Source organism: Scyliorhinus torazame, chromosome 10, assembly GCF_047496885.1.
Source record: "Scyliorhinus torazame isolate Kashiwa2021f chromosome 10, sScyTor2.1, whole genome shotgun sequence".
Taxonomy (NCBI): Eukaryota; Metazoa; Chordata; class Chondrichthyes; order Carcharhiniformes; family Scyliorhinidae; genus Scyliorhinus; species Scyliorhinus torazame.
This window is the reverse complement of record NC_092716.1, coordinates 250,280,439-250,304,910: the sequence shown is the minus strand read 5'-3', so window position 1 is coordinate 250,304,910 and position 24,472 is coordinate 250,280,439. Positions and strand designations below refer to the sequence as shown.

The 24,472-nt window shown below is 47.4% G+C and overlaps 1 protein-coding gene across 1 annotated transcript in view; it reads right to left on the bottom strand.

Moving 5' to 3' along the window:
• Positions 1 to 461: 461 nt before the first annotated feature.
• The window catches only part of slc5a12 (solute carrier family 5 member 12), a 106,835-nt gene continuing 82,824 nt past the window's right edge, over positions 462 to 24,472 (bottom strand). The window contains exons 7-15 of the mRNA XM_072466661.1: positions 20,405 to 20,534; positions 19,381 to 19,469; positions 19,150 to 19,262; positions 11,881 to 11,948; positions 7,582 to 7,668; positions 7,308 to 7,495; positions 7,123 to 7,226; positions 1,807 to 1,937; positions 462 to 781 (exon numbers count right to left, since the gene is read on the bottom strand). Coding sequence (XP_072322762.1) covers positions 548 to 781; positions 1,807 to 1,937; positions 7,123 to 7,226; positions 7,308 to 7,495; positions 7,582 to 7,668; positions 11,881 to 11,948; positions 19,150 to 19,262; positions 19,381 to 19,469; positions 20,405 to 20,534 — 1,144 coding nt within the window. The 3' untranslated portion in view covers positions 462 to 547. The remainder of the gene's footprint in view (positions 782 to 1,806; positions 1,938 to 7,122; positions 7,227 to 7,307; positions 7,496 to 7,581; positions 7,669 to 11,880; positions 11,949 to 19,149; positions 19,263 to 19,380; positions 19,470 to 20,404; positions 20,535 to 24,472) is intronic.

The window sequence follows — 24,472 nt, the reverse complement described above, 5'->3', positions numbered from 1 at the left end:
AGTTGCCCTCTCGAAAGAGTTCAGCAAACTCTCCAAGATAAAGACTCATTATCCCGTTCATGAAAAGTGGAACGTAACGTACTGATATTGCTGTTGTTCTGAACGTACTCTTATTGAAGAGTTAATTAATGGCGAGAGCTCTCAGCACTCAATCCTTCCCGCCACCTACCCTGCTGTCCACTGTTGAACTGGGGACCCTTTGCAGGTGTCCGATGCAGTGTACAACTCCGAATGGCCAGGTAGTAGCTTTTTCCCCATTCGGCTTGTTAACCATGTGGGCCGAATTCTCTATGGTTTCCCCACGGCGTGAGGTGGCTTCAATGGGAAATTCCAATGACAGCAGGGGAGCAGAGAATCCCGCCGCCGGTGAACCGCGCGCCTCCAGCCGCCGAGGGACAAGAGGCTGGGAGGCCGGAGAATCCACCTGTGATTTTCTTTTTACTGACAAATGGGTCAAATGATTGTTTCATCAGCTCATTTAATAATAGTTCACTTTTGTTAATTTCATTCACAGTTCTTCAACATCCATCTCAAATATCTTGCGCAACTACAGATCTGTATCTTTAACAGCATCAACATTATCAGCAGACATTGCTGTATCTTCAACAGAATCAGCATTAGGAACAGCAATTTCTGCGTCTGGAACAGCATCAGCAACACTATCAGGCTGCTGTGCTGGGACATAAATACTTGAAATTTTCAATCCTTCCTGACTGAGCTCTTCTTCTGTTGGTATTTTCGTTGTCAACATACTACCTTGCATTTGCATTTCCTTGTCAGTCTGTAATGAAATTGTCAGAAATTATCACTGAAGAAAATCTGATGTATGTGTTGTAAAACAACACATCACACTTAAAACAAATGTATCAGCAAAGGAAGACCATGCTGAGACATTGTCGGCTTTGTTACAAAGTGATTCATAGGTTATTGTCATGACATCCCTTTTTACTCAAGAATATTTTGGCTGTCAAATCTTAGGTTATCCTCACGGTCAAGTCATACCATCAAGATGTCTAACCTAGTTTTGAGGTCCAGGCAAGCTTTCAGAAACATGCCAAAAGTAATATTGCTTTTATTTCCATATTGTGGCCAAATTTAAAGGGACAATCACCAAGCAAAAACTAGACAATCAAAAATACGCTTAATTTAAAATGATTGCATTTATACAGGATAATTACGATTAGCAAATAGATGCTGGGCTTGATTCTTTGGACGGGATTGTCTCAGCCCTGGGCCCCGGAGAATAGGGTGTCCGGCACGCTAATGATATTCCTACTGTACTTAAAAACGCTGGTGAACGACGCATTTACGATATTCACGGGGTGCCGGAGCATCCCGATTTGGCATCAAACCGGTGCCTACTCTGATTTTGGCATCGGAGGCTGTTCTCCGCCCAATCGGCATCGGCAAACGGAGAATCCCACCCGCTGTATTTTATCTCAAGGTAATTATTTCTTTAACAAATTTCTGACTTGGTAAAAGGGCTTGAATTTAACTATTCTTCAGTAATATCATTTTTTGAATGACATTACTATTTTATTATCAGTTCAAGCAATGCCAATTAAACATCACCAATGGAGAACATGTGAATGCTCTGAGTTGCATTAAGGAAGAAAGTGACACCCTCCTGCAACTCGATTTGTACAAAGCCCCATGACAATTCCTGAGCATTAGGTTGAAATTGCTTTGACTCACGTAAAGGTAAAGGATATATTCAAATCAATGTCATTATGTACAGTGGTGAAAAGCATAATTTTCCCTTCATATAAATGTGCACTGTAAAGGATATTTAGGAGAAAGTCCAACCTCTCTGCTGAGTCTCCCTCTGAGAAGCATTCCAAACCAAGAGGTCATTTTGAACTGCCCCAACCAATTCCAAACCAAATTGCAGAGTGGTCTGGTTAACGAAGGCTGTACTTCCGTTCTGTATTTCGGCCCTGGTAACGGAGACAGCAATTCAATAGAACACCTCAAGACTATTTTGCACTTGTCAGAAATGCAGTTAGATCGTCATCATGGGTCATCTGCTCCTGCAAGCCCATGCTGTGTTCTTTCATCGCACCTTGCTATTAACATTATAATTTCCAAAGCATTTTCAAGAAGTATTTATTCGACAGAATAAGACATCAATACCGATGCAATGTTTCAGTCCTTACAGGAGTAAACCCAAACTAGCTCAAATCCCATTTTTTTTCTCTTCTCCTCAAAAACTTATTTCCCCTGATGTTCAATGTTTGTGGCAGGCAGTAAGATCAGCTCCGTGGGAAACACTAGAATTGTCAACGGCCAGATATATTGCCTTTTAGAATATTTTACAGCATTGCACAGAAAACAGCGATGGTAATATATCACAAAAGCAACATTGCAGTCCAGCCAGTTTGGAACAATTTGTGGCTTGTGAAAGGGGACAAGCCTGATAAAACTCATCTTTCATGTTATCCTAGAAGTGGGTCCAACATTAAAATAAAAGCAAAATACTGCAGATGCTACAAAAACTCAGCAGGTCTGGCAGCATCTGTGGCAAGAGAAACAGAGGGCGCGATTTAACCGACTCAAGTTAAAAAGTCTGGTTTTGGACATGATTGGCAGGGAGTTTTGCGACAGCCACACCGGCGAGATCGCGGCCCATATCCAATGGCACTTGGATCCAAAAATGAGCTCCCACGAGATTATCGTCATTACTGGCTCCCTCACCATCTGATTCGCCCGACTCGCGCCTCAGCTTCTACTCTCAGTCTACACACAAGCATAGCAGCGCGCAGACCTGCTCTTCACTTAGGGAATGCCAACGTTCTCGATGGCCTCTCAATGCTGTGGTTGAGAGACGGGCCACCCTGTTACCCCGAGGGGGTCGGAGAACCAGCAGCAGGGTCAGCGATGCAGCCTGGGAGGCAGTGGTAGCAACGGGCAGCATGACAAGGAGGACTGCCATCCAATGTTGTTAGAATACCAACGAACTCCAACGAGCTGCAAGGGTAAGTTGCCACCTCTCTGCTGGCATCAGTTCCATCTGCCATCCCTCAAAGTCCCAAACCCGCCCCTTCCATCCCACAATCGACTGGCTGAAACATCGCACCCACCCCATGTCCGATCTTTGTGCTTATTCCTCAGAACCCCCTGGCACCCACCAGCACAATCCCTTCATGTCCAGGTGTGGTGCCCACACATGCTACCTGCTCTAGACCTCCCTGATCCATCAAGCATGCAGCTCACGATGTCCTCTCTTTGTCCCTGCAGGAGAAGATAGCCCAAAACAAGTGGGAAAGGGGCAAGACGGGGGGAGGACGGGGAGGAATTCCAAAGATTCGAGTTCTCACTCGCTATGAGGAACAGGTCATGGAAATTGCAGAGTTGCCCAAGGAGAGAGGAGTCACTGACAGTGAGGTTGGCCTGCGACAGAGAGGTGAGGATCCACTACTGCTTTACCCAGATGGCCTGTCTCAAGTGAGTTGCATCAACACCATGGTGCAGACAATGGGGAGCCTCCAGGACTTGCTCACTCCAGGTGCCCCTCAAAAGCCCCCGATGCAGACCCTGTTCAGAGGATGGGTGGTAGCGCGCTGTCAGCAGAAAGATAGAAGCCAGGCTTTGGCATAGACTGAGCAGCACAAGATCTTTCTTCTTCACAGTGAGTTATCATCACTCTCCTGCCTTATATATTGACCCACTGACAGTGCCGACTCAGGCCCACCAACTTAGGAGTGATGTTACACAGACCCTTGGAGATGGGAACAAGGTGTCGGTGAGAAGGCGGTGTGATTGGGGTGGAGAGGGGAATGAGGGTAGGGAGGGAAATGGGGGAGGGAGGGAAATGGGGGAAGGGGCGATTGGGGGAGGAAGGGAAATGGGCAGCGGGGTTGAGCTGACGGACACAGCCTCTGATGGAGACGGAGGGCCTTTGCCGCCTTTTATGGACCCTTACCGCCACCTGTACTCCATTGTCCAGCAGCTCCTCAGACTCGTCATCCATCCCCGCGTGGTCCACCTCATCCTCCTCCTCAGATTACTCTGTTTTCAGTAGTCTGATGCACTGCTCAATGGCAGCATGGGTGGCAACGTGAGCCTCACTATAACAGGTCCCCACCTCGGTCTCAGGCCTCCGCATTGGAGTCATCAGCCATGAGCTCAGCTGGTATTTAGAGGCAAAGGTAGAAATAGCTGGGGCCTTAACAGATATCTTCATATCCTCTGACCACAGGCGAGGTTCCAGAAGACTGAAGAATAGCCAATGATACTGCCTTGGCTAAGAAAGGAAGCAGGGATAATCCAGCAAATTATAGGCCGTTGAGCCTGACATCAGTAGTGGGGAAGCTTTTGGAAAAGATACTGAGGGACAGGATATGTGCACATTTGGAAAAAAATGGACTAGTTAGTGACAGGCAGCATGGTTTTGTACAGGGAAGGTCATGTCTCACTAACTTGATTGAGTTTTTTGAAGAGGTGACAAAGATAATTGATGCGGGGAGGGCTGTGGATGTAGTTTATATGGACTTTAATTAGGCGTTTGATAAGGTCCTACATGGCAGACTGGTACAAAAAATAAAATCACATTGGATTTGGGATGGGCTGGGTAGATGGATACAGAACTGACTTGGTTATAGAAAACAGAGAGTAGCGGTGGAAGGGTGTTTTCAGAATGGAGATCTGTACCTAGTGGTGTTCCACAGGGATCATTGCTGGGACCACTGTTGTTTGTAGTTTCTATAAATCATCTGGAGGAAATTGTGGGTGGTCTGATTTGTAAGTTTGCAGATGACACGAAGATTAGCGGAATTTCTGATAGCGCCGAGGATTGTCAGAGGATACAACAGGGTATAGATAGATTGGAGACTTGGGCACAGAAATGGCAGATGGAGTATAATCCGCACAAATGAGAGGTGATGTATTTTGGAGGATCAAGTCTAGGTATGAATTTTACTGCAAATGCAGAACCCTTCGGAACATTAACATACAGAGAGATCTGGGCGTGCAGGTCCACAATTCCCTAAAAGTGGCTACACAGGTGGCCAAAGTGATTAAGAAGGCATATGACATGCTTGCATTCATCAGTAGAGGCACTGAATACAGAAGTTGGGAAATCATGATGCAGCAATATAAAACCTTGGTTAGGCCGCATTTGGAGTATTGCGTGCAGTTCTGGTCAAATATTATGAGAGGCAGAGACAGGGTGGATAGTCAGAGGCTTTTTCCAAGGGTGTGGAAGTGTCAATTAAGAGGGGGCACAGGTTCAAGATGAGAGCAGGAATGTTTAAGGGAGATGTGCAGGATAGGTTTTTCATACAAAGAGTGGTGGGTGCCTGGAACGCGCTGCCAGAGTATGTGGTGGAAGCAGGCACATTGGCAACATTTAAGAGGCATCTGGATGGATACATGAATACATGAGGAAATAGAGGGATAGGGACCGAGTAAGGGCAGAAGGTTTTGTTTTTAGTTAGGGCATCATAATCGGCACAGGTTTGGAGGGCCGAAGGGCCTGTTCCTGTGCTGTACTTTTCTTTGTTTGCATCCCTTGTGCCGCACAAGCCAACCCGTCATCCTGGGGCAGTCCGTGAAGATACCGGGAATCTCAGAGTGCCCCAGAATGTAGCTGCATGCACGTTCCCAGGGTAGCGGGCACACACGTGCATGATTCTGAGGTGATCGCACATGATCTGAACATGCAGGAAATGGCAATCCTTCCTGTTAATACAGCGCACAGAGGGACCCAAATCTCCGTAGCCAGAGGACAACAATGTCCTGTAAGCTTGTAAGAGTCCTTCCTGTTTATTTCCTTTTTTCCCATTTTCGTTTGTTATTTTTGGTCTGTCGACCCATATTCGCAAAGTGCCTTTAAGCAGAGGACTTGAGCTGAAGCAGCCTGCTTGTCAGGACATTGTATTCCTAGGTTTTGTATTTTGAAGAGGAGAGACAGACTCGTGGGCACTGAGTGAATCTTGGGAATTTGGAGGAAGCTGGTTCGATTGGTTGGCTGGCAACTTGTGGGTTGGCCAGGAACAGTGTCTGGCAGCGTCAGTTCAGTGATTGGCTCCTGTGTGAAGCTTTTTGAGAGGGCTGTGTAGAAGTGTTTAGACCTTGGAAGTAAAAGAGACAGTCTCTCTCATGTTATTGAAATAAAGAACTGCCTTATTGTTCTAAAATGCCTGGCACAGCTCTGCTGTGAAATTGAAACAATCCTGAATCTACAGAGAAAGTAGACAACCTTACCAGAGAAAACCAACTCAAGCCGAGAAGGAAGAAGTATCGGAACAAAAACCTTAACTTCAGAAAGATATTAACTGGAAGCTATGCTTGTGCATAAAACTGGAAGTAATTCTACTGCATCAAAGATCCTTTATCCTTTAAGTTTTATTAATACTTTCTTTAGCTTTCGATCACCCTTTCCCCTCTGTGTTGTTTGTCTGTGTGTGTGTAGGTAGAGATTGAGGGTATTTTGAAAGGGGGGTTGGGAAAGGAGCAGTAATGGTCAGTTACATTTTTTTGTCAGTTTAATTAAAATACTGTACATAATAAAAGGTTATTTACGTTAAAGTTACAAATCTGGTGGCTGCAGTTTATTGGGCTCAGTCAAGTACCTCGGGTATTTTAAATAACATTTAATTTCACTTGTGTTGCGACTCCAGGTCAAGTTGGGCTGGAATTGACCGCGCACTCGCCCAAGGTGGCGTGACAAGCTCCCAAGCCAACACAGAAAAGCACTCTCCAAAACACTACCTAATTTCACTCCCAGAACCTCCTAACTACTCAGCCCGCCTTGGCTCTCGGTCCCTTTTATCCAGCCTTTGATTGAAACAAGCTTAAATTCAGCTGCTCGGGGAGAAAGTCAGAAAGTCGCACCCAAGGCCGGTATTGAACCCGGGTCCCTGCCGCTGTGAGGCAGCAGTGCTAACCGCTGTGCCACCGTGCAGCCCCGGAGTGCAGTGAATAATGCACTAGTATTCCCGCTGCTGACCTTTGCAATGTGATCTTACAATTGGGTGAGGAAGAATTGTTTCATATCCATTGCAAACCTTGGTCTAAAAATTCAAAAATATACTTAAAAGGATTAGATGCAACAATGTGAAAAATGGCAAGAGCCGGGGAACTCTTTACAAAGACTAAAAGAAGAAAAATGCTATAACAGACCTGTTAATAAGCTTATTACAAGTCCAGCTCCCACCGACCCCAGAAATCCAAAAGCACTGTAGTAGAGGTACGATACAGAATACCAGTTATCTGCGATTGGTGGCCTGCCAATGAAAAAGAGCAACATCATCATTGTCAATTTACTTAATATTGTCTCAATTTGAACAAAAATAGCATAATCGTACCTGTATATTTCTGTGTGGGCTTTGACTGGCAACGAACCAAATATACGATCCGATGTGTTCAGTGGAATGCAACCGCTCGTACTTAAAAATAAGGGTCGCCTCTTTGATGCTGGTGCAGGGTAAACAAACCCACCAAGTGCGGGCCAGAACGCTAAGAATACTCCAATTGCCAAGCCTCCAACAGCACCCTGCACGAGTCAGATGTTTAATGTATTTGTGCTCAAAGCAGTGAGAAACAAAAGTACAACGGTGAGGATAGGAACTATATACTTACAATCCAGTTTCCGCAAGGAAATAAAATGCCCAAGGTAAACAACCCAAGCATTGGCCCCCCACACATGCCGTGAATACTGAGTGCGACCTGTGAATTAGGATTAAACAGTTAATACAGGAAAAAAACTTGAGACTCCGCTTACTTGCTTCAGTATTGACATATCGTCATAGGAAACAAAAAATAGCATATGAATGAAATGAAAATCCCTTATTGTCACAAGTAGGCTTCAATGAAGTTACTGTGAAAAGCCCCTAGTCGCCACATTCCAGCGCCTGTTCAGGGAGGCTGGTACGGGAATTGAACCGTGCTGCTGGCCTGCCTTGGTCTGTTTTAAAAGCCAGCAATTTAGCCCAGTGTGCTAAACCAGCCCCGATGGTGGCAATCCTGGAATAAGAGACGGTAAGGAATGCACACAGCACATCATCAGCGGTCAGAGAGAGAAATTATGGGCTTTAATTATGGGAAATTACGTGGGGTTCCTCCAGGTGCTCCGGTTTCCTCCCACAAGTCCCGAAAGACGTGCTGTTATGTAATTTGGACATTCTGAATTCTTCCTCAGTGTACCCGAACAGGTGCTGGAATGTGGCGACTAGGGGCTTTTCACAGTAACTTCATTGCAGCGTTAATGTAAGCCTACTTGTGACAATAAAGATGATTATTATTAGGAAGGGCTTTCTTCAGAACTTTAGGCTGAACACGTTTTAGTGGAATTGGAAAGCTGAGGAATGGGCGGCATGGTAACACAGTGCTTAGCACTGTTGCTTCACAGCGCCAAGGTCCCAGTTTCGATTCCCGGCTTGGGTCACTGTCTGTGCGGAGTCTGCACGTTCTCCCCCCGTGTCTGCGTGGGTTTCCTCCGGGTGCTCCGGTTTCCTCCCACAAATCCCGAAAGATGTGCTGTTAGGTAGACTGGACATTCTGAATTCTCCCTCAGTGTACCCGAACAGGTGCCGGAGTGTAGGTACTTGGGGCTTTTCACAATAACTCCAATGTAGTGTTAATATAAGCTTACCTGTGACAACAATAAAGATTATTGTTATTATTATGTTTCCCAAGCACAGCGGAAAAGCTGATTAGGAAATGACCAACAAATCAGCACTGCTTCAGGGAAATACACAAGGTCAGTTGATGCAAAGTTTCTCCTCAATCTGGCATTGAAAGAGGCATTAAGGACATTGAGGAAGCAAAAGGATATGGATCCGCCAATACCGAAAAGGAGAGCAAGAAAATAGCATGGCTAGGTTCTAATAAAATAAGACTCAATCTTAAAGGCTATCCCACGTTCTGGACACGACAAACCCAGTCCATCTCACTACCGTTCGCTGTTGGAAAGAAAATGATAAACATCAAGGGCTAAAAATTTATCAGCATCCATTATCAGGCACAAGGTTGGGGGTTTTGATTTGATTTGATTTATTATTCACATGTCATAGTGTACAATGAAAAGTATTGTTTCTTGCATGCTATGCAGACAACGCATGCCGTACATGGGGAAGGAAAGAGAGACTACAGAATGTAATGTTACAGTCATAGCTAATGTGTAGAGAAAAGATCAACTTAATACGAGGTAGGTCCATTCAAAAGTCTGATGGCAGTAGGGAAGAAGCTGTTCTTGAGTCGGTTGGGACGTGACCTCAAACTTTTATATAATTTTCCTGACGGAAGAAGGTGGAAGAGAGCGCGTCCGGGATGTGTGGGGTCCTTAATTATGCTGGTTGCCTTTCCGAGGCAGCGGGAATTGTCATCCAGTCTTGCCCAGTCCGATTTTCGGAAGCGATCTGGGGCGAAATTCTCCGGTATCGGCGCGATGTCCGCCGACCGGCGCCAAAAACGGCGCAAATCAGTTGGGAATTGCGCCGCCCCAAAGGTGCGGAATCCTCCGCATCTTGGGGGGCCGAGCACTAACCTTGAGGGGCTAGGCCCGCGCCGGACTGATTTCCGCCCCGCCAGCTGGTGGAAGTGCCCCGCCAGCTGGCGCGGAAATGACATTGCCGGGCGGTGCATGCGCGGGAGCGTTAGCGGCCGCTCACGGCATCCCCACGCGTGCGCTGTGGAGGGGGTCTCTTCCGCCTCCGCCATGGTGGAGAGCGTGGCGAAGGCGGAAGGAAAAGAGTGCCCCCACGGCACAGGCCCGCCCGCGGATCGGTGGGCCCCGATCGCAGGCCAGGCCACCGTGGGGGGCACCCCCTGGGGCGAGATCACCCCGCGCCCCCCCCCCCCCCCCAGGACCCCGGAGCCCACCTTCGCCGCCTTGTCCCGCCGGTAAGGTAGGTGGTTTAATCCACGCCGGCGGGACAGGCGGGATTCACGCCAGCCCCCGCCGATTCTCTGACCCGGCGGGAGGTCGGAGAATCTCGCCCCTGATTGCAGATGCTGTGAGGAGCCTGAAACCTTGTTGGCTTATTTTCATAAAATGGAGAACTCCCTGAAAAGGGCCAACAAGCTCTTGGAGGTGGGCAAAAACAACTTGCTCTTGGCATGTTGTACAATTTCATTAAGAGCAAAATATCAGAGAACATGGTAGAAAATACACAAGCCTATTATGCTGAAATACATGCCGTTGTTGTGGTTAAATTTGGGCAGCATGGTAGCACAATGGTTAGCGCAGTTGCTTCACAGCCCCAGGGTCCCAGATTCAATTTCCGGCTTGGGTGATTGTCTGTGTGGAGTCTGCACGTTCTCCCAGTGTCTGCGTGGGTTTCCTCCGGGCGCTCCGGTTTCCTCCCACAGACCAAAGAGTGCAGGTTAGGTGGATTCACTGAGCTAAAATTGCCCCTAGTGTCCAAAAAAGGTTAGGTGGGGTTATGTGGATGGGGTGGAGGTATGGGCTTAGGTAGGGTGCTCTTTCCAGGGGCCGGTGCAGACTTGATGGCTTCCTTCTGCACTGGAAATTCTATGATTCTAAGAGCCACCTCGAACAGGAGGGATTGTTTCAGTGTAAGACTGCCTGTCAACAGATAAATATCAAATCCTTGGAGAACGTGGTTCGGGTTTATCTTAAGTTAGCTTTGCTGTACTTGCCTTAATTATTAGTCTGAAGGTAGCACGCAGCCAAACTTGGCTTTATGCTGCTGGCTGGCTGCGTACTTGATTGAGGGCCCCACAGCAACAATCATTTAAATTTGAGTTGTTCTAATGTAAAATAAAGATGTTGTCAGTACTGTAATTGTAGCAAATGGAACAGCATCGCAAAGCGATGGCTCCCAGGTCCATTGGTGATATGCTTGAGGTCCTAGGACTATGAGAGATGCCCTATTTCCACAGGGGTGCTGGCACTGCAAGGAGGTCATCAAGAAGAACTTTCCAAAGGGAATGGGAAAAGGGATTTAGACTATTATCTGAAATTGAGGAATATGCAGCGTTATGGGGTGAAGGCAGAAGAATGGCACCAAGTTAATTGCTTATTCAGAGAGCTAGTGCAGACATAATAGGCCAAATGGCTTCTTTCTGTAATGTAGCAATTCTGTGATTGTGATAAGGAAACCCCTTCATCCCAGGAATCAGCCTAGTGAACCTTCTCTGAATTGCCTCCAGTACAAATAAGGAGTAAGGAGACTAAAACTGTATGGAGTGGCATAGGTGTATGATCGCACCAACGGCATGCAACAAGGGGGTAAACAAAGTAGAAGTAATGAGGGACAGGAAGAGGGGGAAGGCACACAGGCCTTTCCTGAACTCTGCAGAGAAAATGCTGCCTCATATCACAAGTCTGACAGCAACAGAGCCCTTGCACCTGACATCTCAAGATCATTGAGGATTGTGTTCCTGCTGTATGTCCTTTTAAAATTACACTTCACTCTCATCCTGTTACTCGGCATGAAGCTGCATGGTCTTCGAAAACCCATGAGCACTATCATCTAGGACAAGAGCAGACATCACACAATCCAGCATTACTTAACGACAATCAGGAGCCCTATGTTGAAGGAAAATGCAGGTGAAATATGTCAGAAATCGGCACTGTGACAGCACCAGGCAGGATTTTACAGGATGGGTACATTCTGCTGTGTCAACCTTAAATAAAGTTTGAGAACCTGTACACATGCTGGTTTACTCGTAACTTGGGCCATTTTTATTGGCACTACTTGTTTTACCATCTATCTCGTATAGCGAGCAATCTGCATCTGGCCAATGCATCTGATATATGTTACGGGACCTGCATCTTAAAACACCTATTTTCAATTAGGGCAGAATATAAAATAGGTCAAAAAAGCTGGCAATCTGTCAGTTTACAATCACCAGCAGGGAAGTATAATAGCATTTTAGAAGGCAGACAAGCTTCACACACTGCACTGGACTTACCTGTATGATGCCTCCCATGAGGGATGGCAGAACTGCCATCGCAGTACAAATTACGCCAAAAACCACACCTGTATGACAATATAAATAATAGATATTAGAAGGTGCTTTTAAATTTCATAAGGGTTAATGCTAAGAATTGTGTTATAACCACAATATTACTGGTCGCAATGTCCAGAAAAACACATTGCAGTCTGAGAAATCAGTTGTAACATCTTTATCACCAGTGAAAGCTTGGAATACCTTCCTTTGCTGAAAGAGAGAATAACTGAAGGCACAGTTCAGTGTATAAAACTGGCTGTACTGGTTAGGCCGGCCAGAATGCACTTCAACTTGATTGAAATTCAGAGAATGGAAAGTTGAGTGGCTATGTAACCAGAGGCTGATTTGATATAGTCCATTTTACATGGAAATTTTTACAGACCAGATAAAGGTAATTCTGACCTGTGTCAGCTCCCTCGCATATCCAATTTCTTCCAATTTCCTGCAGATTCCCCATTCCTTTTAAGCGTGCTCCTTTTATTCATGTTCAATATAGAAAGGACTGTGTATTCAACTTCCATCACTGCGTCAAATGGGTCATTCCATCTTCTAAATAGTCACTGCGCAAAATAACAATTCCCATGTCTTTTGTTTATTATTTGGGGCTGATCCCATCCACATTTGTGTCGATCCAATATACACTTAACACACGGCAGACAGGGTCCCGAAGCAAAGAACAGGGGATACAAAAGGCAGCCACTCTGCAGCACTAGGTGGATTCACCATCCTGCGATCTCTGAATAGGGCGGAGAATTGAGGTTGGCGCCGAACCGACGGTCATGCGGGGCCCCGCTGGTGGTGACAACGCGCTCCTTCACATCCTCCTCCCCCGCTGGCATATACAAAAATGGCATTTGCAAGCATTAGCATATCATTCTTGGGTTTGGCCCAGTATCCTCGGGACCTCCGTGATGCTTCACCCCGCCAGGCGGTTAACTACAGGGTGACCAGGCAACCAGGGTGACCGGTCGTGGCATCGGGGTGTCACCCCAGAACAAGGTTAGGCACAGGCCATCACTGTTGCAGTTTTCAAGACAGTCATCTGGCTGCGCACTCCACTGAGTGCCCATTGTACATGTGCAGAGCACCACCGGCCATATGAGTGCCGCCCCTCACCCCCACCCCACTCCTCCAGATCACCCCCCTAGGAACCCTCCGATCCCAGCCGACCCATCAACAAGGATGGGCGTAGTCCAGAGCAGTCAGTGGCCCACCGGTTACTGCCATCCACAGTGTACCTATCCCAGGTGCTGCCCCACTGCAAGGGGAGCAGGGGAAGAGCAGAGCGTATCCCGAACAGTGGATGCATGCACCGTGGCCTTTGGCACTCTCCCTAGCACACTGTCCCTCTCAGGGCAGACTCTCCACCAGTGGCACTATCAACTAGTCCATCTTGCAGGACCACGGGCTGCCACCAAGCCTCGACTGTCCACTGCGCCCCTGCTCCCATCCACCCTTGTGATACCCCTGCTGGCGGGGTTTTCACACGGCCCACTCAAGCAGGATACCCACAGTAGCCTCACAGGAGGGTCAAGGACAGGGGTCGCATAGCGTATTGCTAGTATGGGAAGCAGCAGCCACTAATACCCCTGCCGACAGGGTTAGAGCCTCCCCTGGTGCCTGGCCCCTGCAAATAATGGGTTGCAGATTTCAGCCAGGAATATCTGCCATCTGCCTGGCCGCAGCAGCCCTTGTGGATGCACTAAAGCTGCACAAACAGGAGTTTCTCGGGGAGGACCCTGCAGAACATGAGCCTGCTGGTGAGGCTGGGGACCAGGCCATCCAACAGCCCGAGGGGGAGGTGGGATGGTGGCACCGCATCAAGCCTCATGTATATTGGCAGTGCCTGTAATTTGAAATGAAATGAAATGAAATGAAAATCGCTTATTGTCACAAGTAGGCTTCAAATGAAGTTACTGTGAAAAGCCCCTAGTCGCCACATTCCGGCGCCTGTTCGGGGGCGCCTGTTGAGGGCCTGCTGGACTGAGTGTGTCACCGAATACTCTGGCTGAGCAGGGAGACGGTGCAACATCTCTGCCCAATAATGGTGCACCTGAAACCGCGGGACATGCACCCCCTACGGGCACTGGAACATGAGGGGGTGCCCTTCGTAAAGTGGGGTATTCCTCTGTGGCTAATGACACCTGTCCGGAGGCCCCAGACCAATGCGGAGAACTGCAGCAATCAGGAACGCAACCGAGCGGTGCATCAGCGTCCTCAAGGTGCAATTCAGGTGCCTGGACCGCTTTGGTGGAGCCCTAGCGGGGCCTCCACATTGTGCTGGCCTGCTGCGTTCGCCACAACATCACGCTGGAGAGGGGTGATATGCTGGAGGAGGAGTCTGCATGTTCTCCCTGTGTCTGCGTGGGTTTCCTACGGGCGCTCCGGTTTCCTCCCACAGTCCAAAGATGTGCAGGTTAGGTGGATTGGCAGTGATAAATTGTCCTTAGTGTCCAAAAAAAAGGTTAAGTGGGGTTACTGGGTTCCAGGTATAGGAGAGAGGCGTGGGCTTGAGTAGGGTTCTCTTTTCAAGGGCCGGTGCAGACTCGATGGGCCGAATGGCCTCCTTCAGCACCGTAAATTCTATGATCTAACCTTGGCTGGAATTGAACCTGGGGCCCTGGCGCTGTGAGATAGCAGTGCTAATCATAGCTGCCCTGCCCTGTGCATTGGCCACAGCCCTCACAGAGTGTCCAGGCCTTGGATATCTTGATCTATGGCCGTAACCCTCAGTCAAGGCTTCCCACCTCAGATGCCACCTGCTTGGTGTTGGTCTGGGGTCTGGGTAGCACACATTGTCAGCACCACCTCCTGCTCCTGCAGATGGTTGGACTCCTCCATCTACACCTGCAGGCCTGTAGTATACGGCTCTACGCCTGCATCTCCAACATTGATGGACCCCTTTCCAGAAGCCTGAGAACCATCTGGATGGCAGCTAGTCCCTGAGGTCAGGGCACCCTCTGACTGTCCACCCCCTCGGAGGTTCCGACCTCCTCCTTACGTACCCACATGGGGAATGAGATAAAAACAGAAAATGTTGGATAAACTCGGGCCAGTTCAGAGGAGATGAGTTTGTCTTATCAACTGAGATTGAGCAGTTTCGACCTATACTCTCTGGAGTTTAGAAGAATGAGGGAGATGAAATTGAGGTATATGAGATGATAAACTGTGTGGATAAAGTCGTTGTGCAGCAGATGCTTCCTCCTGCGGGGCATTCTAGAACGAGAGGTTATACTCTCTGGATAAGGGTAACAAATTTAAAACGCAGACAAGGAGAAACTACATCTCCCAAGGAGTCGTGAATCTGTGGAATTCGCGACCCGAGTGAGGTGGTTTGCTGGGCCAGTGAGAAAATTTAAGGAGTTGGAGGACAGATTTTTAATTTGTAATGGGTTGGAGGACTATGTAGAACGGATGGTGGAGAGGAGATCAGCCATGCTTCTATTGAAGGTGGAGCAGACCCGAGAAGCTAAATTGTCTACTGCTCCTAGTTCTTATGTTCTAAGAAAGAACTATTCTGTCTAATTCCACCTTCCAGCTCTTCGTTTAACACAGGGCTAAATCACTGGCTTTGAAAGCAGACCAAAGCAGGCCAGCAGCACGGTTCAATTCCCATAACAGCCTCCCCGAACAGGTGCCGGAATGTGGCGACTAGGGGCTTTTCACAGTAACTTCATTGAAGCCTACTTGTGGCAATAAGCGATTTTCATTTCATTTTCATTTTGTCTGTAGCCCTGTAAGCAACAGCACCTCAAGCACAAACCTGGTGTTCTTGATTCAGAAGGGGATCAGGGATGATGGGGAAAAGGCAGGAGAATGGGGATGAGGAACATATCATCCATGATCGAATGGCGGAGCAGACGCGAAGTGCTAAATGGCCTAATTCTGCTCCTATGTCTTATGTTCTTTTGTCTGGCTGAATCTGTGGGGAGGTGGGGGGGGGGGGGGTTGGATTTGAAGAAATTAACTTATTTTCTTAACTGAAAGGGCTTGATGACTCTAAAGCAACTGGTTAAATTTGAATTGCAAATTATGATCAATTATATTCTGTATTTGCATGTGCTGGGCTCATATAATGTTTTCCTCGGGGGTTGTAAAGGACTGTGAATGCACAAAGCTACTTTTACTGTGTTTCTTGGACCCTAGTTCATTGTGTGCAATTAATGCAAATACGTGGCACAATTTTAATTGGTTAAGCATTCATGGATAATTGTTTAATGATTCCCGTATCTCGGTGTCCATGTACATAGATCCCTGAAAGTTGCCATTCAGGTTGAGAGGGTTGTTAAGAAGGCGTACGGTGTGTTTGCACCATCCTCAGATGGTGATGTCTAGCACGAGGGGACATAGCTTTAAATTGAGGGGAGATAGATATAAGACAGATGTCAGAGGTAGGTTCTTTACTCAGAGAGTAGTAAGGGCGTGGAATGCCCTGCCTGCAACAGTAGTGGACTCGCCAACACTAAGGGCATTCAAATGGTCATTGGATAGACATATGGACGATAAGGGAATAGTGTAGATGAGCTTTAGAGTGGTTTCACAGGTCAGCGCAACATCGAGGGCCGAAGGGCCTGTACTGCGCTGTAATGTTCTATGTATGTTGTTCGTGCCAGAGAGTGTCCCAGGAGCCCCTTCACTTTAATGACCCACTGAAGTGTCTCTAGAATGGTGGAGTGTGTCGGTGACAGCAGTCACGAGAAGTCAGTGTCGTTCCCGGACTGATTGTTTGGTGTGTTGCAGGGTTGCGACTGGGGCTGAGGGACGCCAGATGGTCCCACCTCGCCGCCAGGTGACCCTGCAAGATAAAAGGCAATACGCATGGTTAGATCGCTTGTAGGCGTGGTGTGGCGGTGAGGGAAGACTAACGTGCAATAGGGACATTGCAATTCGTTGGGGGCTCACTTGGTTCTCCCATTCTGACTTCTGCCTCAGCGACTACCTGCTCTCCCAGCTTACCGACCAGGTCCATCACGCTTTTCTCCGTGGCAGTGAGAAGCCACAGGTCCGGTGGGCCACCTCAAGTCTTCTCCCACTCCTTACGGTTGTGGGCTATCTTCTTCTGGGGGTTGGGGGGGGGAGAGAATAATACTACACAATGTGAGACACTCGGATGCGGGCAGGACAGGGAGTCTGCAGCTAGTGGCCTGTGTGCAGAGCAACCGGCCATGCTGAGCGGTTTAGGTATTGGAATGTTGTGCAGGGTGGGGGGCGTGCAGCCTCCGGCGCCTGGGGTTCAGGGCATTCATGGCTTCTGCCACCTCCGCCCAGGCCCGTTTGACATATAAACATAGAAGTTAGGACCAGGAGGAGGTCATTCGAGCCTGCTCCACCATTAGTCACGATCATGGCTGATCGTCCAACTCAATAGGCTAACCCTGCTTCCTCCTTATAACCTTTGATCCCATTAGCCTCAAGTGCCATGTCGTCGGTGGGATGCAGCCTCCTTCCCACCCTGGTGAACAGGGCGTCTTGCCTCTCCTCCGTGGCATCCAGCAATATCCCCTGCTCTGCGTCGACGAACCCCGGGACCACTCTCCTAGGCACCATCTTCTTGGCGGGAATGATAGTATGCGGGGAGTGGAGTGCTTCTACGCAGCCCCAGCATGTTAAGCTCCCCAATGTCGATCTCGATCCAGCGAATCACACGCCAGCGTGCGCGGAGTTGCACTAGTTCCACATGCCGCGTGTTCTGGCCGATTAGCATGTCCAGAATTGCTCTGGCACCCCCATGTGGGCCGTGGAAAACCCCCCCATTCAGTCCTCGCGTCAGCACTTCGTCTCTCAAACGGAGAATCTTGCCCACCTGCTTCAGGACCATTTGGCTTTTATTTAAAACGTCTCTGGACCAAAGACCCCTGTGCTGCTTCATGGAAAAGGATATTTTTAATCAGCGTTGACATGCTACTGTTTGCTACTCTTCAGATCCTGAAATCTAAAGGAACTGGACAGAAGCCGTAACAATCACTTGCTGCGGATACAACAAGAATCTTGGGATTCTTTAGACAATGACGCAAATTGCTTTTATAAAGCACAAAAAAAAACAGCGAAATTTCCCATGGTTTTCCACTGGAGCAAATGTCAGACAGAAATCTGATATCGAGCCAGACGAGAAGATGTTAAAACAGATGACCAAAAGGTTTGGACAAGATTCGCTAATTGGAGTATCTTAGAGAACAGAAAGCTGGAGATGTGGAGAAATATAGGGAGGTAGTTCCAGAACTGGGAGCTTAGGCAGCTGTAGGTACAGTTGTCATTAGTGGAGCGATTCAAGAATGCACCGGACTCAAAGCCATGTAAGGACTGGAGGATGTTACAGAGCGAGTGGGGGCCGTGATCAGGAATGAATTTGAGAGAAAAGTCTGAAAATTCTGAAACTGAGGTGATTCCAAACTGGTAGCCAATTCAGGCCAGGGTGGTGTGTGAACGAGACTTGCTTTGAGTTCGGATATGGAGAGCAGAGATTTGGATGAGTGCAAGCTTAGGCAGGTAAATAAGGCGGGAAATATTAAGATGTCACTGTTGCCTCATTTGCATTCTATTTCAAAGCTTGTTTTATTTCCCAAAAATAAGAATACAGCCAAAAGGGCGGAACCCTCTACTTGAGCCGAGGAAATAAGTAGTCCCAGGAGGGGAGCATCCACACTATATAATCTCAGTTAACCACTTTGTTCTGCTTTTGCGTGTCAATTAAAAAATAAACAATCCTGGATCAACAATTCTAGCAATGTAACATGACATGCAATGTTTACCAGGATTTACTGGGGAAAGAAATTCTGACGCAGAATTAAATTAAAATGCAGTATTCCATGGGGCAGCACGGTAACACAGGTGGCTAGCACTGTGGCTTCACAGCACCAGGGTCCCAGGTTCGATTCCCCACTGGGTCACTGTCTGTGCGGAGTCTGCGCGTTCTCCCCGTGTCTGCGTGGGTTTCCTCCCACAGTCCAAAGACGTGCAGGTTAGGTGGATTGGCCATGATACATTGCCCTTCATGACCAAAAAGGTTAGAAGAGGTTATTGGGTTATGGGGATAGGGTGGAAGTGAGGGCTTAAGTGGGTCAGTGCAGACGCGATGGGCCGAATGGCCTCCTTCTGCACTGTATGTTCTATGTTCAAGAAGACTCCAAGCACAGCCCAGGAGGCAGAGTTCAGGGCACCTGGAAGTGTATTACGTTTCAGTCGGCTTCAAATCCTCCATAGGCAAGAGTTTGAGGGACTGAAAATACTTACATAAGCCGCGGCTGAGCAAGGTGCTCATCCTCATTGTCAAGTTGGGGAAGAAATTCGCAACAAAGTCTTCATACGTTACAGTCGCCAGCGCATTAATGCTGGCAGCTACTGTGCTGTAGACCAGGAAAGAAAGAAAGCACGATCACCACATTATGTTGACAACCTATCATTGTGCTTTTGACATTGCTATTTCAGCGAGTGATGTTGGTGTAGAAACTCCCAAATACTGACCTAAGGGTGCCACTATATACACAGGCTACAAAAAGTCCAGGAAGCCCATGGAAGTGCGACAGTAAATTCATAACAAAGTAGGGCAATAGCTTCAAAAAGGAAAAGAAAAATTGTTAAAGAATGTGCGAAAATATCTTCTTTAGACATTGTTTTCATTTTCACAACTTAACATCTCTTAATCACAGATCCCACTTAAAACATCATTGTTGTCGAATGGTTTCCAGGTTTTGATTAATGGGTGACTTCCATCCTCCCCAAACTGTCCATCGTGGAACTCAATGTTGCATTGAAAATTGCAATTATTGTGACCACAAGGGTGCAATTTTCCGCAGGCTGGATTTTCCACTCCTGCTGAAGTCAACGGACCTTTGAATGGCCCGCCACATTTTCCAGACCCACCCCACTCCATGACGGGGCCGTAAAATTCAGCCCATTGCATTCTATTTTTCCCCTGCAGTGTTCCTTTCACTGACGACTCAACTCTGAAGTTCCTTTAAATAAATTTTGTACAGCGACAGAATACATAAAAAATGCACTCGGCTTTCATTATCAGCAATATGCCAACCTTTGCGTGCGCCCAAACTGTTTGGTACAGGAAGTCCAATATATCAAATTATATTATAACTGTAGTGTCAATTTAAAGCAGCTTCATTAATGATGTAGTGTAAACCTGCAGTCAGCATCTGAAATAAAATTAGGTGCACTGATAACGACCTCACTTCATTTCACTCCACTATTAACCCACCACCACCCATCACCCCCCGACTTTGAGATTGCGCTACATGTTCCTAGCTTAGCAGTAGCACAAATGACACATTAATTATATGCTTTGTTAACATTAGGAGCAACTTCAATAATACGTTCTGACAGACAAATTCAGGAAATAATCCCCTCTCGGCTGTGTGCTGCAAACAGTCTGTAAGATGTAAAGTAGACAGATGGTTAATAATCTTTGTAAATGCTGCAATGATTTTGTAGAAGAATCGTGTTCCTGGGCTTTATTATATGTAGTTTTATTGCTTACCTGGTCTGGTGCTGAAATGAACCCGGCAGTCCAAGGATCACAGTTTGCGTAAAACGCATACATAACCAGTCCACAGAACACTGCGCAGATGTTGATCAGCCAGAGTCCAAACATGTTCAGTAACAGTGCCCTAGAACAAGAATTTAGTTTTGTCAATTATTTGCATTCTTTGACTGGATGTGGTTGTCGCTGGTAAAGCCAGCATTTGCCACCCATTCATTCCTCATTGCCCATAAGGTAAGGTGCTTTCTTGAAACGCTCCGCTCTGCATCGGCTGCCTTGCTCCTTCCAGATGATAGAGGCCTTGGATTTGGAAGGTGTTGTCAAAGGGGCCTTGCCAAGCTGCTACAGAGCATCTTGTAGATGGTACACACTGCTGCCACCTGTGCGTCAGTGGTGGTGGCAGCGAATGGGGTGCCCATCAAGTGGGTCGGTTTGTCCTGGATGGTGCTCAGCTTCTTGAATGTTGTTGGAGCTTCAGTCAATGGAGGGAATTCCATCATATTCCTGACTTGATGTGACCCGGCGTAATGCTCCGGGGACCCAGGTTCAAATCCCCCCACAGCAGAAGGTGAAATTTAAATTCAATAAAAATCTGGAATTAAGAGTCTAATAATGGCCCTGAAACCATTGTAGATTGTCATAAAAACCCATCTGGTTCACTAATGTCCTTTAGGGAAGGAAATCTGCCATCCTTACCCAGTCTGACCGACATATGACTCCAGACCCACAGCAATGTGGTTGACTCTTAACTGCCCCCTCATGGGCAATTAGGGATGGGCAATAAATGCTGGCACAGCCTGCGACATCCAAGTCCCATGAACGAATAAAATAAAAAAACACCCAAGATCCTGGCAGGTGTCCTGCAGAAATTTGACGTCGGGAGTAGTGTTTATTGCTTCAAAATAAGACCCTTTCTGTGGAAGAAGTCCTGTCTTCAAGAGCTGTTGACCATTGAGAGGTTAGCAGCTCTGTAGACACAGTAGTGCCAGCAAGGAGTGGCGGCCACTGCTGGGTCTACAGGTAGCTCCACTATGCAAAGGAACTTAGGTAGGTTTAGGCATCTCCGTAAGTGGTTTAAAGGGGTTGGGGACCAGATCCAACATATGGGCGAGGATTAAAGAGGAGGGGACTATTTAGGACGGATGGGAAGCGAGGAATAGGGGGAAGGATGGCTATGTTAGTTAATGTTCGCATTAGCGCAATGGAGAGGGAGGACCCAACTTCAGGAAAGCAGGACATGGAAACAGTTTGGGCACAGATGAGAAATGGTAAAGGCAAGAAGCCACACGAGAGTCATTTACAGGCTCCCTAACAGTAATCACCTGGTACGATGGAGCATAAAAGGAGAAATTATAGGAGCTCGTCAGAATGGCACAGTGATAATCATGGGAAATTTTAATTTACATATGAACTGGAAGAGTCAGATGTGTAATGGCAGCCTACATGAGGATTTCATTAAATGTTTTCGGGATAGCTTCTTAGAACAGCTTGTTCTGGAGCCAAACAGAGAGCAGACTATACCAGACTTGGTATTGTGCAAAAATTATTGATCTCATAGTGAAGGCGCCCCTAGGTAGCAGCGACAATGATATGATTGAATTTTACATTTAGATTGAGGGAGGAGAGTGGGACTGCGGCTGCAAAATCCAGCGAGAGGCCAAACACACTGGGGGTGCACCGAGTACAGCCCCCAGATGAAGAGGGACATGCCCAGGCAGCTCCCTGGTGCTTTCCTTGGCACAGCCCCCTAGCACAGGGACAGTGCCAAGACACAATGCTGTGGGGGTTTCCTCCAGAGAGTTACATGTTGGAGTGGGTTCCCCATGCCCGTGGGGGTGTTCTGTGTGATAATTTTAAGTTTTGAAGATCGGGTGCCTACGGCACACCACCACCAGTTTTGTTTGTCTGAGTGCTGGAAAACATGATGAGAAACGTTGGCTGTGCAGCTGGCGTGCTGCACACTGCTTTTCTCGCCTGGGCCAGCACTTTGACAAAAAAGAAATGAAAAATTCTGCCCGGTGTTTTTAAACTTACATAAGGCAATTTATGAGGACGTGAAAGCTGATCTGGCTAAGATGTATTGGTAAATTAAGTTAAGAGGTCACGAGAGATGCAGGGTAAACACTTAAGGGGATATTTCAGAATACACAGAATAAGTTGCAATGAGTAAGAAGAAGTCCAAGGGATGGATCCACCTTCTGTGGTTAAGGAGATAGGTTGAAGATTGTATCAAACCTACTGCTCAAACTGTGCAAAAACAGACGAGGTCAGAAGACTGGACAGAAAGGGAAAGCAAATTATGACTGTGGGCGGGATTCTCCGGCCACGTCCGCCCGACGACCGGAGAATGCCGCCTGAGGTCAATGGACTTCTCCATTGTCCGCGTCTCGCCCGTGGCGTTCTTGCGTCGGGCGGGGTGGAAGAATCCAGCCCAATAAGATTAATAAGGAGGGAATATTAGAGTATGAGAAAACGCTAGCCAGAAATATAAAATATAATATAACAAGAGTTTTTACAAATGTTTAATAAAGTAAAGATTTAACAAAGTGAGTCGTCCAGAAAATGAGTCTGAAGAATGGAAATCAAGGAGATGGCAGATAAATTGAACAGGTATTTTGCATGAGTCTTCATTGTACAGGATGGAAGAAGCATCTCAGAAGCAACTATGAACCAGGAAATGGAAGGAAGAGAGGAACATTACAGTTACCAGAGAAGTCTTTGAGTAAATTGTTGGGTCTGCAGGATGGCAAGCGTTTGGGTCCTGATGGATCTCATCCCAGGATCTTAAATTAAGTGTCTAGTGAGGTAACTGATGCATTGGCTTTAATTTTCTAGAATCTGAGAAGGTCCCATTAGAGTGGAAGTTGCTAAATGTAACTCCAAATTCAAAACGTGAGGAAGACAGATAGCGGGAAACTACAGGCCAGTTAGCTTAACATCTGGTGTCGAGGAATTGTTCTTAGTTATTGTTATTAGGATGCCCTCCCCCCAATATTTTACAGCACCAGATGCCAAAATTTCAGGGAGGTAGGGGTCAGACAATGAGGGGACGGTAGGGGTCGGACATCGGGGGGGCGGGGGGGATCCGTGACACGGGGCGGACAGAGTCAGATATCGATGGGTGGGATCAGACATCAGCAGATGGTGGAGGGGTTTGACATGGGGAAGTGGGGGTCGTGTTGGGGGGGCTGGGAGTTAGATCAGTGGTTAGGTCGGGGGGTGATGTTGGGTCATTCAGGTGGGTTAGGGTTGGATCAGGTCTGTGGGGTAGGGGTCAGGTAAAGTGGGGGGTAAGGAATCCAGTGTAGGTCGGCAGGGGGAGGGGTTAGGAATTCCATGGGGTGGGAGGGTGGGGGAATCCCCTGGGGGTTCGGAAGTGTGTGCCTATCCTGTACTGGGCTCGGTCTGTTACGCTGAAGTTAGAAGTTCTTTTATTTCTTCTAACTTTTCCAGAGTATTTGTGTAATACCGATAGAACCATCCAAAGCTTATTAAAATAAATTTAGAGCATCCAATACATTTCTTCCAATTAAGGGCAATTTAGCGTGGCCAATCCACCTGTCCTGCACATCTTTGGGTTGTAGGGGCGAAACCCATGGAAACATGGGGAGAATGTGCAAACACCACACGGACAGTGACCCAGAGCCGGGATCGAACCTGGGACCTTGGCGCCGTGAAGCAACCATGCTAACCACTTGCACCACGGTGCTGCCCCATCCAAAGTTAACAATTTAAATCGCTTTGTTGGATGGTTTCCAGGAAAGTGCAATTGGCCGAGAGAAGGTTAGCACATCTGGAAAATTGTGGCGTAAACCCTTACCTCAGAACTTCCAAGAGTGGTTCCTCAGCCCATCTTTAGGGTAACCCCCAAATACGACACTGGGAAGCTAGGAAGTTACGAGCCTTTGTTTAGGCAGTAACATATTGGCATGGATAGAAGATTGGCTGGCTAACAGGAAGCAGAGAGTAGGCATAGTGTTTTACTTTCACATTGGCAAGATGTAACTAGTGGGGTGCCACAGCGATCAGTGCTGGGACCTTAACTGTTTTCAGTTCATATAAATA